This window comes from Acinonyx jubatus, chromosome D1 (genome assembly GCF_027475565.1).
Source record: "Acinonyx jubatus isolate Ajub_Pintada_27869175 chromosome D1, VMU_Ajub_asm_v1.0, whole genome shotgun sequence".
Classification (NCBI taxonomy): domain Eukaryota; kingdom Metazoa; phylum Chordata; class Mammalia; order Carnivora; family Felidae; genus Acinonyx; species Acinonyx jubatus.
The window spans coordinates 56,254,163-56,267,755 of record NC_069390.1 but is presented as its reverse complement, the minus strand read 5'-3'; the positions used below and the strand labels follow the sequence as shown (position 1 = coordinate 56,267,755).

The 13,593-nt window shown below is 47.1% G+C and overlaps 1 protein-coding gene across 8 annotated transcripts in view; it reads left to right on the top strand.

Moving 5' to 3' along the window:
* The window catches only part of C2CD3 (C2 domain containing 3 centriole elongation regulator), a 143,633-nt gene extending 130,614 nt beyond the window's left edge, over nucleotides 1-13,019 (top strand). For 6 of the 8 annotated variants that reach the window (XM_053203667.1, XM_053203669.1, XM_053203663.1 and 3 more), the window contains one exon: nucleotides 12,189-13,019. In XM_053203667.1, the coding sequence (XP_053059642.1) occupies nucleotides 12,189-12,329 (141 nt within the window). In that variant the 3' untranslated portion in view covers nucleotides 12,330-13,019. Of the gene's footprint in view, nucleotides 1-4,467; nucleotides 4,700-5,877; nucleotides 7,907-12,188 lie in introns of those variants that run through there. The other 2 variants (XM_053203665.1, XM_053203664.1) reach the window with 2 other exon arrangements.
* The last annotated feature ends 574 nt before the right edge of the window (nucleotides 13,020-13,593 follow it).

The window sequence follows — 13,593 nt, the reverse complement described above, 5'->3', positions numbered from 1 at the left end:
ATAGAATTCCAACTTGAATTGTTTGTTTTAGCATTTTAGAGCAATCATTCCATACTCTGACTTACATTGTTTCTGATGAGAAACAACCATCATTCTTATTGTCGCTGCCCCAAATGTAATGTGACCTTTATTCTCTGTTTTTAGGGTTTTCTCTGTTTTTCAACAGTTTGACTACAGTGTTCATAGTTGTGGAGGATAGGGGAGAAAGAACACATAGGTCTATTCAGCAGTATTAGCAATGTTTTAGTACTTAGGTTTGGTTCTGTTGATCTTCAAAAACAAAAGAGCCAGTTATTTTACTGGCTGAATGAGTTTATTCTGGAATAGTAGAGGTATTGCACTTTGGGAACAAGCAAACTATGGTAAACCATTGGCACATGTGCAAAACAGAGAGGGGCTTGCTTTTATAGAGAGAGAGGAGGAAGCTGGGAGGGGCTTTTCAGCTGAGTTCTCCTTGGCTGAGTTGTTGCTGGGCCAGGAGAATTCTTCCTTTTTCCTGCTGGGGTATGTAAAGTAAGATTACTGTTGAGGAATGCTAGGTCTGCTTCTTACAAATGACTCCATTTTAAGTGAGGTTTCCTTTATTTTCACAGTTGGGTTGGGTTGTGGGTTCACAGATGTTCATTTTTATTCTGCTTTATAATTTACATATGTTACATAGTTTGTTATGTTACACAGTGAAATCACAAATTTGTATGTAACTAAAATTTTAAGAGCGATTGAATGGTGAAAAATGGAGACACAAGCTCCTGCCATAAATCTGCCTGTGAATGTGGAGCGGGGAAATAGAATAGTGGCTGGAATAGCATAGGCGATAAAGATACAGGGTTTTGTTTTATTTCATATGGGAATGGCTACAGCTTTCTTTATGCTAATGCAATGATCCAATAGAGAAAAGGAGAAGGAGAAGGTGCAGGAGAGGGAGAGAAAATAGAAAAGATGGTCCCTGAGTCAGAGGGGGCATGGGATCCAGAGCACATGTGGAGGTAGCCTTTTGAGAGGAAAAAGAAAACTCACCCTGTAGCATGGAGGAAGATGGAGAAGGTCGAGAAGATGGGTGCTAAAGCAAGTAGGATTAGAAATTTGGCGGTAAGGTTTCCCATTTGATGAAAGCTTCTATTTTCTTATCTTCTGTTCTCTGTAATGTCTCAGGCCCTGTCAGCAAAGTGAGAGTCGGGGAAGGGAGGGCAGGAGCCTTGTCCTGTACCCTCATTTGGGAATTTCATCTATTCTGCCTCCTCCTAAGGCTGGCCTTGGCCCTGAAGATTGAAGAGAAGCATTTTGAGAGGCTGCTGGGCTCTTCCTAAGGAGTGTCCTAGGACTGCTGTGCTATAGCTAACCTGCTGTAGGGCCAGGCACACAACTCATCCCTGCAAAAGGAAAGAGCTTGTAAGTGCTGGCTCAGCTGCTCTGGCCTCACCATCTAAGGGAAGGCCTAATCCTTCACTCCAAGTTGAAATGATGCCCCAGAGCCCAGGAACCTGGCAGACAGTCTCCACTTCCAGCATCTGTGAAACAGGTTTTTTTCCTGCTCCTTCCCCAACAGTATAGTCGATCTAGGTCTCTGTGTGACATTAGTCAGTCAAGTCTTCTGATCTTTCTGCGTCTGTTTCCTCATTTGTCAGATGGGATTATCAGGCCTAACAGAGAAGTTGTAGAATGCCAAGTGCCACACAGAGAGGGTATAGAGGCCAGCCCTTAGCTCTCCTAGTCATGACTGCTTCATCTCTGGTTGTCACCTCTTCCAGGAGGGGAGGAAGATGGGAGGACTGCTACACAGTCAACCAGTGGCAGTTTCATATTACCTGTGAATCAGGTTCTGCTGCCTCTGCTTTCTCTTACCTCTCCTGATAAAGTACCTCTTCACTGGGACAGCTTCTTGGTATTTATGTAAAGTTACTTTTTTTGTTGTTTTGTTTTTTGTTTTTTACTGTAAAGTCACTTCTGATTCTGTTTGCTTAACTGCTTGTGGGCAAACTAGTTTTATCAACTTCCTTAAAGGGGAGGAAGGAGGTAGAAGATGAGACAGCAGTATTTTACATCCTGTTTTCCCCAGGTTTATGTCCTTTGCTCTTGTAGATGTTTCTTTGGGAAAATCTCAACCACTCCCAAATACTCCAGTTATTATTTACAGTTTGACGACTCTCAGATCCTTATTTTCAGTCTAGACTTCTCTTCCATGCTACAGACACACATGGATCCAACTGTATCCTGGCCATCTTTTCCTTGATGTACCTCAGACAGTTCACTATGTCCCAGACTTGAACTTGTCACCTTCCTTTGCTTCCCCCACTCTGCCATCTGCATTCCTTATCTCTGTAAACCCAACTACTATCATGTGGCTACTTCTGCCAGAAGCATAGATATCATCTTCCCATCCTCTTGCTCCTTTATCCCCCATGACCTGACCGAGAGCCAATCTGCTACCAGGGTCTGTTAATTCTACCACCTTTTGTATCTACTCGCTTCTCACCATCCCATTATCTAGTCTCAGTCATCTTCCTCATGACTCTTTCTGACTAGTCTCAGTCATATCCACTCTTTCACGCCACTGGAAGGGAGAGGGACTCTTCAAGGTTGCCACAAAAACTTTATTTATTGAAAAACCCATATTCTTAAACCACTTATCAAATCTGAGTGCCCAATTTATTTGACCTCAGTGGCATGTAACATAATTGATCTCTCTCCGTTAAACACTTTCTTCACTTGTTTCTAAGGTATCAGTTCCTCTTGGTTCTCCACCTCCCTCATGGCTGCTTCTGCTCAGCTACCTTTACTCGTTCTCCCTTATTTCCCCTACTTGGTAATATAGGAGTCACCCAGGACATAGTCTTTATACTTCAGTCTTTGCATTTGCTTTCTAGATGACCCCATCTGATCTCAAAGCTTCAAGTCCCCTCTGTTTGCTGACAACTGCTGATGGTTATCTTAGCTCGCATTTCTCTTGTAAACTCTAGACTCATATGTCCAACTGCCTACTCAGCTCTTGGATATCTGAGATACTCGAATGAACACTCACTTCAGATTTTATTCCTCAGATCTGTTCCTCAGCCTTCCCCATCTCAGTTAAGCAGCTACTCTATGCTTCTAGTTCAGTTGTTCAGGCCACAACCCTTGGAATCACCTCCAGTGCCTCTGTTTGCAGTCCACCAAGAAATTCTGGCAGCTCTGTCTTTAAAATATATCCAAATCTAACTACAGTAAAACCTTGGTTTGCAAGCATAATTCATTCTGAAAACAAGCTTGTAATCAAAGCACTTGTATATCAAAGTGTATTTCCCCATAAATAATCAAAAGTTAGATGATTTGTTCCACAACCCAAAAATATTCATATAAAAATGATTTCAGTATTGTAACATAATACAAAATACAAAGAAAATACAAAATATAAAGAAAAATAAATTAACCTGCACTTACTGTTGAAAACTTCATGGTTGGTGTGAGGGAGACAAGAGAGGAGAGTTATTGTGTAGGACAACTTTCACTATCACTAACAGAATCACTGCTATCTATTGGCTCAGTGGAATATTTTTCTTTTTGGGCAACAGGAACTTATCCAATGACACTTGCTTTTGTCTCCTTTTGAGGAGGCAGTGTGACATTGCATTGTCGTTAAACAGATTCATCACTCACACTGCTACAGCCTTGTTCAGGTTCTTTCTTTTCTACAAAATTTTACACTCTTTTCCACATTTTACACATCTCCCTAATCTCATGTGAAGTGAGGGATTCCTCCGCCTTTTTCTCCTCCTCTGCAGACGAGATGCAGACATAGACTTCTTATAAAATCTTGCAATTTCGGCCACTCATGTAACTCGTTTATACTTCTTGATGATTTCCTTTACTTAAACTCCACCATAATCATCTCCTTCTTACTGCCTTTCTTTCCAGCCTTTTTCTGCATGGGGGCCACTGTACATGCTCACATGGATGATGACTATAGTACAGTATTAATAAACTTGTCATATATTGTATTTAATGTAACTGGCAATAAGGCAGCAGAGGAAAGGGTCTCTCTCTGCAGACACCCTGACCTAGAATGAAGCAAAGCATTCCTAAGGTTACTCTTGTATGGAAAAGCAAAGGACGGTCCATGGGTACTTTGAAGTGACAAAAAATACACTAGTGCCAGTTGTGGGCACCTTCCAACATTCTGAAAAATCACTGATCTCTGCCAAACACTGCGGCCTGAGACCAAGCATCTGAGCATGGATCACCCACAATCCCACAGCGAGAGAGGGAGGAGAGACACAGAACCATTGGCTCAGTTGTGATGTGATGTTCGGCGTCATGTGCTACTTGTATTGCAAGACATTGCTCATTTATCAAGTTAAAATTTACTAGAAAGGTTTGCTTATCTTGTGGAATGTTCTCAGAACAAGTTACTCGCAATCCAAGGTTTTACTGTATTTGTCACGACTCCAGCCATTTCCACCCTGATCTAAACCACCATTACCTCTTGTCTAGATTATTGCAGGAGTCTCCTCATTTGCCTGTCTGCTTCTGCTCTTGCCTCTGGCAACCCATTCCCCATACAGCATCTGTTAACCTTTTAAGATGGTGAATAAATCATGTGACTTCTCTGCTTGGAACCCTCTAGTAACTTCTTATTGGTGACTAGGAGAGCCAGAATTGGGCCTGAGGACATGGAGACCAGAGTGTAGGAAGGTAGTTTGGGCCTCAAACTTGAAATATACATCTTCCGGCAAATTAAAAAGCCATAGTCCTGAGTTAGGTGCAGGAGAAGACAGAAGGCCCCTTCCCTCAGGACCTCATAGTTCCCCAGGGGAGCCAGCTTTATATCTCAGTCCACCAACTCCACCAAGTGCCCGTCATGCTTAAAGAACAGGACCTGGTACTACAGGCTTTGCCTTCAGAGAGCTGACAGTTCCTAGTGGCCTCCAAACCACTCACTTTCTAAATGATATTAGCCTACAGTAATACTTAAATAAAACAAAACAAAAAGAATGAATATAGGGAAAGGAAGACAGCCACAGGAGTGGCTTGAGTAGAATTCAGCAGAGATGAAGGAAAGGCTTTACAAGCTGTGGATCTGGAGAAAAGAAACCTCTCAGAGAATCAACAGATTTGGCAACCTGGAGGTACAAGCAGTATATGCTAGGGAGGAGGTCAGAGGTAGCGAAAGATTGGACTGGACCAGAATAGGGTAGGATAGGAATCAGATGCAAAGAGCAAAAGTAACCTGTCACCTGAGCCTTGGTCTCTGCCTGCCTACATGGCAATTCCTTACCATGAGATGGGCCCTGTCTTGTTCTCAGTCTTGCTGTCTAAAGTCCAGGCTCTACACACATCATGAATGAGCCCTCAGATTTTTTTTTTTAATGCTTTTTTATTTTTCAGAGACAGAGTTGGGGAGGGGCAGAAAGAGAGGGAAACAGAGGATCTTCACAGGCTCCATGCTGTCAGTGTAATGGGGTTCGAACTCACAAACTGTGAGATCATGACCTGAGCCAAAATCCAATGCTTAACCAACTGAGCCACCCAGGTACCCCAATGAGCCCTTGGATTAGCCACAGGCATGGGGTCAGGTGCTCTTCCTGAGGAGTGTTGTTCCTGAGGAGTGAATGTAGGAGGCAGGAAGTCAGAGGCAAAGCCAGGCACAAGTGTACCCTTGTGAGCCTTGAGTTGTCTACTGCCCCCCACCCTAGCGTTCTCACCTCCATTCAGCCAGATCCCACAGCGTTTTAGACATCACTAGGGATCAAAGTGCTTGGGCCAGCTGGGGAGCTGAGAGTCAGCAAACCTGGTTTCTTGCCCTGACTCGGCTGCTGGGTTTCTGAGGAATCTTGGGCATGGTCTCTCCAGAGGCAACACAGACTTAATTTGTGACTGTATTTCTCTCTTCTCTCCTACCAGGCAGTTTTGTACAGTGGCAAGAAGGGTGGCCTATGAATCTAGGAAGCCTAAATTTAAACTTCAGTCACTTATTAGCTGTGGAACCTCCTGGGGCAAGCTATCTAACTTTTCTGTGCTTTGGTTCCTTTATCTGAATAAGGGGCACCTGGGTGGCTCAGTTGGTTGTGTCCGACTCTTGGTTTTGGCTCAGGTCACGATCTCACAGTTCATGAGATTCTTGCGGTCAAGCCCATGTCGGGCTCTGCATGACAGCACAGTGCCTGCTTCAGATTCTCCCTCTCTCTCTCTCTGCCCCTCCACTCACTCACGTGTGTGTTCTCTCTCTCTCAAAATAAATAAGTACACTTTTTTTAAAAATGGGCATAAGAGACTTGCCTCCTAGGATTTGTTTTGTGTAGGATTAACTAAGAGATGTAAAGTACAGTTATTCATGGCACATAAGAGAGAACTATATGAGTATTAGTTATTGTTATTTTTATCATCATTATTATTGAAACGTCTTCCCTCTTACGTTGTTCCACTTTGGAGGGAACCGGTAGGATGAAATACTAAGAGATGAGGGTGTGATCAAAAGCTTAGGACCAAGAACTGGAAGCTGGGAAGTTAGGCCCCACAGAGCACCCCTGAAATACGGAGAACAGTTTTCAGGGCTGTAGCAGTTGACTGTGCTCAGTTCAGACCCTGAGTTAGAGGCCCAGGATGACACACCACTCCCACCGGACGGTGACAGATCCCTAGCCTCGGAAGTCTCTGCCCCGCTGGTCTGTGAATCTGAAGCCTTTTAAGTCCGCTGCTTTTCTCACAGAAGCCCAAGGAATTTCCCTTTCTCGAGCCAGGAGGCATCTAGGAGATGTACAATCCTGGTTGAGAAACCCAGCCTCTACAAAATCATCAGATCACATCAGCAGGGGCCCAAGGGAACTTCCTGAGCCCAGTGTCCTCTCGCCTCAGCCTGTGGTCTGGGCCTGATGGCTGAGATGTCCCTCTTAGGGCAGGAGGCCCTGACATATTGCCTCATTTCTTGGAGCCACTGAGTCCCTAGCCCTCTGCAGGGTGCCAAGAAGAGTCCTAAAGGTCCAAGGGTTTCTGATAAAGGCCACACAAAGCTTTCAGGAGGAGATGAGCTCCCTAGCCAAGGGTGTACAGAAGTCAGGGGAAACAGCCAGAATTGGCTGGTGCCCACCCTGGCCCAGAATGCAGCTTGGCAAGCACAGTAAGGGAAAGGGCCCACAGGACTCTTGGGCGGGTGCTGGGCTCAAGTTGCCTGAGCTACTCTGAGGCCAGAGTCTGGGAGGCACCAGGACCTCTTCCAGGAGTGTCACTTTAACCCTTCCCTCTCAGGAGTCTGGACTTTTGAGCCCTCTCACTGGCAGGGTGTGGCTTCAGAGGGTTGAGAAGTCTTGATTTAGTTAGGCCTCTTCATTCTGTATGGGGGGGAGGGTGTGAGGACTGAGGCCCAGGGTGAGAGAGTGTGGCTCTAGTCCCTGTGGAATAGGCCTGTTGTCAGGGAAGGCTTCTCAGAGGAAGAATAGGGAGGGACCAGGGGGTGGTGAGGAATGGAGCTCAAAGTGTGGAGCCCAGCCACACTGCATTTGGGCTGGGTGATCAAATTTAGGATTCGCCTCTCAGGGATAGGCCCCTGGTCTCTGTCCTGTCCTCACTTCCCCCCTGCTCCTAGTTGCGGCTGCTGAATCTGCTACTCTCTTTTAGCCTAAGGAAGTCCTAGTCCTAGCCTTCAGAGAAGACCCTGGGAGCCACTCCAAGGGAAGGCACCCAGCCAAGGGGGTGAAAGTTGAGCAAGGCAGGCAGCTGTACTGAGCCCTCACTTGTCTCTGAGGCAGCAATCCGTTGGCAAGCCCACCTAGCCAGCCGGAATCAGGGAGCTGTTTACTTTCAGTTTTCAGCTCTTCCAAAAATTTTGCTTCCAGCTCCTAAATCAGTGTTTATGTCACTTAAGGGAACTCCTCTGGAAAAGAACAAACCTTCAGCCCAGATGCCAGCCCCAGAGGTTCATTGGGCAGGGGGCAATAGAGAGGGGAGAGCTAAGCCAGGCCTGGCCTAGCACTGGGTATGCCTTAGGAAGGCACAGGACCTTACTTCTACTCTACCCGGAGTGAGGTCTGAGAAGAGCAAGGCCTCATTTTGCTCTCTGTAGCAGGTGTCAGCTTTAGCTCCAGCTTAGCAAGAGTTGTCCCCGGCCAGAGCCTTGGTCACATCTGAATTGCATTTCAGCTTCACAGTAGACCTGAGGTAAGAAGGCCAAACGGTTCTTAGCTCCATCTGGTAATGAAGATACTGAGACCAAGAAAGACTGTGTCTTGGCATCAGGCAAGTGGACAGTTGGGCTTTGGCCACAGACCAGTGTTCATTCCGCTCCACCCCACAGCCTCTTCTCTGAGAAAGTCCCAGAAACACCCTGAAGCAGGGGTGAGTGGGGACACATGCACCTACCACCTTCCTGGGAGCAGGTGCTCTATTCAAGGGCATCCATCGGGGGACTGGAGTGAAGAGAACCCAGAACACAGCAGTTTGGATCAGACCACATTTCAGACCAAAGAAGAGGGCTGGCCCTTTCTGAGGAGCTTTTGGAGAAGACACTATCACAGGGACCTAGCCAAAGAGGGACCCACAGGCTGGGAGAAGTTCCTGGGTTACAGAGCACCTCCTCTTACATTATCTGCTCATGTTGATCCATTTTCAGATGAGGAAGCCAAGGCCCAGAGAGAAAGTGACTTACCCAAAGCCACTTGGCTAAGAAGTGGTAGAGCCAGGAGGAGAAACCAACTCCCCAGGACAGAGTTGGCCTCTTGATTTGAGGAAGCCCCAGATTTTCCTGCCACTGTTACTCCTTACTCTGTACATGATGCTTTATTTTCATCCCAGCAGGTTTCTACCTATAACCATGAGACAAACACATCTGACTGAAATAACAGGCTACAGAGGCCTATTCATGTTCATGGCCTGGGTGTCCAGATGCCCGGAAAACAACAGGTCCCCATATTTAAAAGTGGGAGAATTTAATGAGAGAACTGGGTGGATTTAATGGGGGCAGTCTGGGAGCCCCTGCCCTGCTGCTATGCTTGACACCCAGACCACAGTAAAGCCAGTTCTGTCCTTCAGCCTAGGACAGTAATCACCCCCCACCCCCCACTCCATGCCTACATCCCTGTTCACTGGGAAGGTTAAGAGAAATAAGGTCAGTTCCTCTCCAGATATTCAAGAACTTCCCCCAGCAAGCATCAGCCCCTTTCTCTGGGTTTGTCTTCTCTCCATACCTGCACTCAGCCAAACCCACCCCCACTATTTTTCTAGCAGTTATTTCTTCATATCTCTGCTTAAGCCAGCCTCTACCTGGAAGACCCTTTCTCATCTTCTTTTTTCAAATTCCACCTTCATGTTGTTTCAGGTCCCTCTTCTTGAAAGTACCCTTCCACGGACTTTACCCCATACAGAACACCCACTGTCCAGACTTCAGGGCCCTTACAGCCCCTCAGTCTGATGATCCTGCTTCCATGCAGACTCCTCCTGCCTCCCTAGGAAACCTGAGACTCCTGCAAATCATAGGCTATGCAGGAGCGGAGGGTGAACTCAGATCATGGAGCCCAGTCACGCTGCAGTGGGCTAGGTGGTCAAATTTTGGACTTGCCCCACAGGGCTAGGCCCCTGGTCTATGTGTCTTGTCCCATATTCCCCCCTGTTCCTGGCTACAGCTGCTGAATCTGCTACTCTTCTAGCCCCAAGAAAGGCCTCGTCCTAACCTAGAGGAAGGCAGCCAGCAAGAGGGTGAAAGTTGAGCAAGGCAGGCAGCTGTATTGAGCCTGGGGCCCTGTTCTTTTGTGGGCACCTGGGCACGCAGGGCTCCAGCAGGAACATGGGAGTATTTCAGAGGGACAGTTAGTACGTGTAGGGGTAGCCCTACTTCAAGCAACTTCATCTCTGCCCAGTCCCTTCCAAGTTGTGTGTTTGGGGTAACAGCTCTGATGAAAGAACCTTTACTCCTAGTCAAGATGTTTTTTAGACCCTACTGAGGTCAACAAAAGCCAAATGCTGCTGAGTGTGTGTTCTCTGTCTTTCCACGCCCCTGCCCTGCCCAGTACACAGAGCGAGGCCTTTTCCCTGGGCCTGGGCCATACAGATAAGGGCCCCCTAGGTTGCTGGGTCCAGGTGTGGGTGCTGGGTAGTTGGCTGAACCAGCCACACACAATTCAGCTCCAGGTCAGTTGTTGGCCCAGCCAGCAGGTGCAGGCCTGTGCTCATGCTGTGCTATTCTTCCAGTGGAATGACCTCACCCCACCCCCCAGCTCTGCTGAAACTCTGCCCATTTCAGGTATCACCTCTGTGTGAAGCCTCCCCTGTCCATCCTGGCTGTTATGGATTGCCCCTTTCTCTATGCTCCCAAGTTCTAAGCTTCATCTCTGATTGTTAGATATATTGGCGTCTGTCTCTCCTCTAGCCTGAGCAGCCCTGTGGGGACAGGAACCGGGGGTACCTATTGTCCTTAAAAGGTGATCAGGTTGAATGGATCTTAGGCTCCTGAAAGGTTTGCTGAGTCACCAACAAAGGTCTTTGGATGTTCATCTCATGAACTGAGGTACTTGGCCCATCCAGAGATGGAGAACTAGACCCATTAGAGCCTCTCCAAAACAGAATGCTTCTCTCCTGGCAGATGAGGACACAAGAGACAGGGGACCATGCTCTTAGGCCTGTTTTCCCATCTGGCTTACAGAACAAACATCTCCCTAGTCCCCTTTCACTGCAGCAGAGAAAGAAATGGAAAGTAAGATACAGCTGGTGACCCAGAAGATCCATCTGCAGTGTAGCCCTAGGGACTGGAATGGGATTTGGTGTCACCTCTAAATCCTAAATAGCTCATGAAATAACAGGCGTGCATCTTGGGAGTAAAGAGGGGAATATGCAGACTTAAAGTGCTGCTGAGCCCCTGAGAGGATTTGACTTAACCAAGGGCCTGGCACATGGTAGGCCAACAACCACTGGTTCTAGAATGAGTGAATAAGATGTTTGCTGCAAGAGGCAGTCTCCTCCCCATGCAATTTAAACCTCTGGTCACCAAGGCTTGGTCCCACCCATTCACTGGTCTAGCAGTTAACCACGCTCCTGTCTTGGACCTGGCCCAGTTGGAGTCACAAGCATCAGACCCAGTCCATGTCTTGCAGGAGCACTGGGCGACTGGCCTACCATGGCCTGAGGCATTATGGGGTACGGGTACCTCTCAGTTTAGAAGAAAGAACTACAAATGTGAGCAAAGGGTGGGTTTCCTTTTTTCCCTTTTAGTCTAGGTCTGCCTAGAAGACAGGGAGCTGTATCTTCTCCACTCTACTGGGCATGCCCAGCCCCTAGCACTGCTTTGTTCTTGGTTCTCAGTTAACCCTACCTGTGGGCTGTCAGTGCTGAGGGTTTGCTCAGGTTGTATACACTCCTTTAGAGATTAGCATTTAGAATTCCAGGGCAGGCTACATGCTGTGAAGTCAGCCAAGTTTGCCTGTGATGACAACTCCCATCTCCTTTCAGCACTCTCTCTTCCCCTACTAGACTTCCACCTCCTCCCTAGGACCTTGCTGTCAGCCAGCTACCTGGGGTGACTTTTCTGTACAGCTTTGAGCTCCTTCAGGGCAGGAACCTGGCACCAAAAATAAAGGGGGAGGGGTTGCTGAATGAGCAAAAGAGTAAGTTATAAAGGCATCCAGAAGACCACAATGGCATAACCCAAATGTACACTAAGACCTTAAAGAGGAATTAGTGATACCCTGTCAGCCCAAGGCAGGAAAAGTTTGGTAGCAGGGCCATGGGTATGCCCTATGTCAGTCACCTGGCAGTTCTAGGAACTCCCAGTGGCCATACAGAGAGTGTATTATTCACCAACATCTTCCCCCTGGCAGTTAAATATATTCCCAGGTCACATGTGGAACAATTACAACTCAGAAGACAAATGACTTACCTAGATTCATTCAGCAAGAGAAGGGACGAGGCTTTAAACCTGTCCCGGAGGATACTCCTCCAGAGGCACAGAAAGAGTCTGAGCTAGGGTTCACATCTTGGCTCTGCTACTCCAAACTATGCGACCTTGAGTTTATTTAGCCTGAACTATAGTTTCCTCTCTGTGGCCTGCGAATGATGTACCCACCTACAGGGTAGAGGTGAGGGTTAAACAAGATCAAGTACGTGAAGGGCTTTGTAAATCAGTCAGTTCTATGTCAATATTAGCCAAAGGACCAAAAGATGACAGTAATCAAAGTCATTTCTTGGAGGTGCCATATCCTCAATGCTAACCTAGCTGACTTCTTCCTCTCCAGGACAAGAGTGAGGCCTCCAGCAGACCCTTGTCTGGAAGGCCTGCTCGTCCCAGACCTAACTCGCTGCCTCCCAACCTGCCTGAAGAAGAAACTCGCAGGATCGCACGGATATTTTCTTCCCAATACTCCCAGAAAGACTAATGCAACCTGAGAGACCGAGGGAAGGACCCACCTGTCCACCTGCCCTCGGCCTTGTCCGGCTTGCATGAGGCACGAGGTCTGCTTCCTTCAGGGGCTGTGAGACCCCTGAAACCATCACCAGCCTCGCCCATGGGTGCCTTAGACCCATCCAGCACAGACTGGAGGAACGTCCCAAACCAGCCCAGTGTCCACCTGCCAGGATTTCAGCTTCTTCCTTCTATAGTGAGGCAAAGGCTAGAAACAAAACGGACTCCAGTGCCCAAGTGGAATCATCCATCTTTTGACCAAGGGACCTGAGCAGGCATCTTTTGGCTGAGAAACTCTTTCCAATGTCCTTGGTAGCCTGCTGCTGACCTGAGGCAACCTTCTGCCTGAATATCATGGGCCACTTTTGCCTTAAAGTTAGAGCAAGGTAGAGGAGGGAGTGAAGATTGTGTGCATCATGCATAGCCAAGGAAATCCTAGGGCCACCTCCATTTGACTTGCTTAGGAATAAGCATATTTTATAGCTATAAATTATTTTATGCTGTGTTAAACTAATCAATAGAAAAGGAGAGGAGAATCACCTCCTTTAGACTTTTTAATCTGATTATCTTAAATTCTAACCATGCTTTTAACTTATTGTTTTTACCCAGCTCTGAAGGTCATTATTCCTACCCGTGTTTGAATAAAATCATATTGGTATTTGTATTTTGTACACAGCTGTCTTCTGGGTTGGCCACTGGACTGGGGTATTAGGAATCCATTTGTGCTCTAACGGCCAGAGGAAAGCTTGAAAACCATAGTCCTTTCAGCTCACCTGGAACTGGGGGCCCGGGTCACCATGAGACTTCTGAACTTCCCTTCCCCAAAGGTCAGATTGGTCCAGATTAGGATGACACCTTTTGCCTCAAATCTATCAGCAAAGTGGAGCGGTCTGCTGGAATAGGTCTCAGAATCCTTGACCTCTCTAGGATGGGTAGCTCTGGCTTAAGACTGTCAGACTCTAAACATTTGAGCAGCTACTGTAGACGGGGCCTGGGGGGAAGATAAGAAAGGGGCAAAGATATGCAGAGTGGTGACTGGGAGAAAAGGTTGGAAGAGAACTAAAATGGAGGCCCCGCTCTCCCAAGCACAGTGTATTTCACTTAGTCCTCAAAACAACTCTATAACCTACATACCATGATTCCCATTTTAGAAACTGAAACTCACTGAAGTCATTTGCGTCTTTATGTAGCTAGGAATGAATCACCACACAAAACATTTTCAGAGATGTCACAAGGCT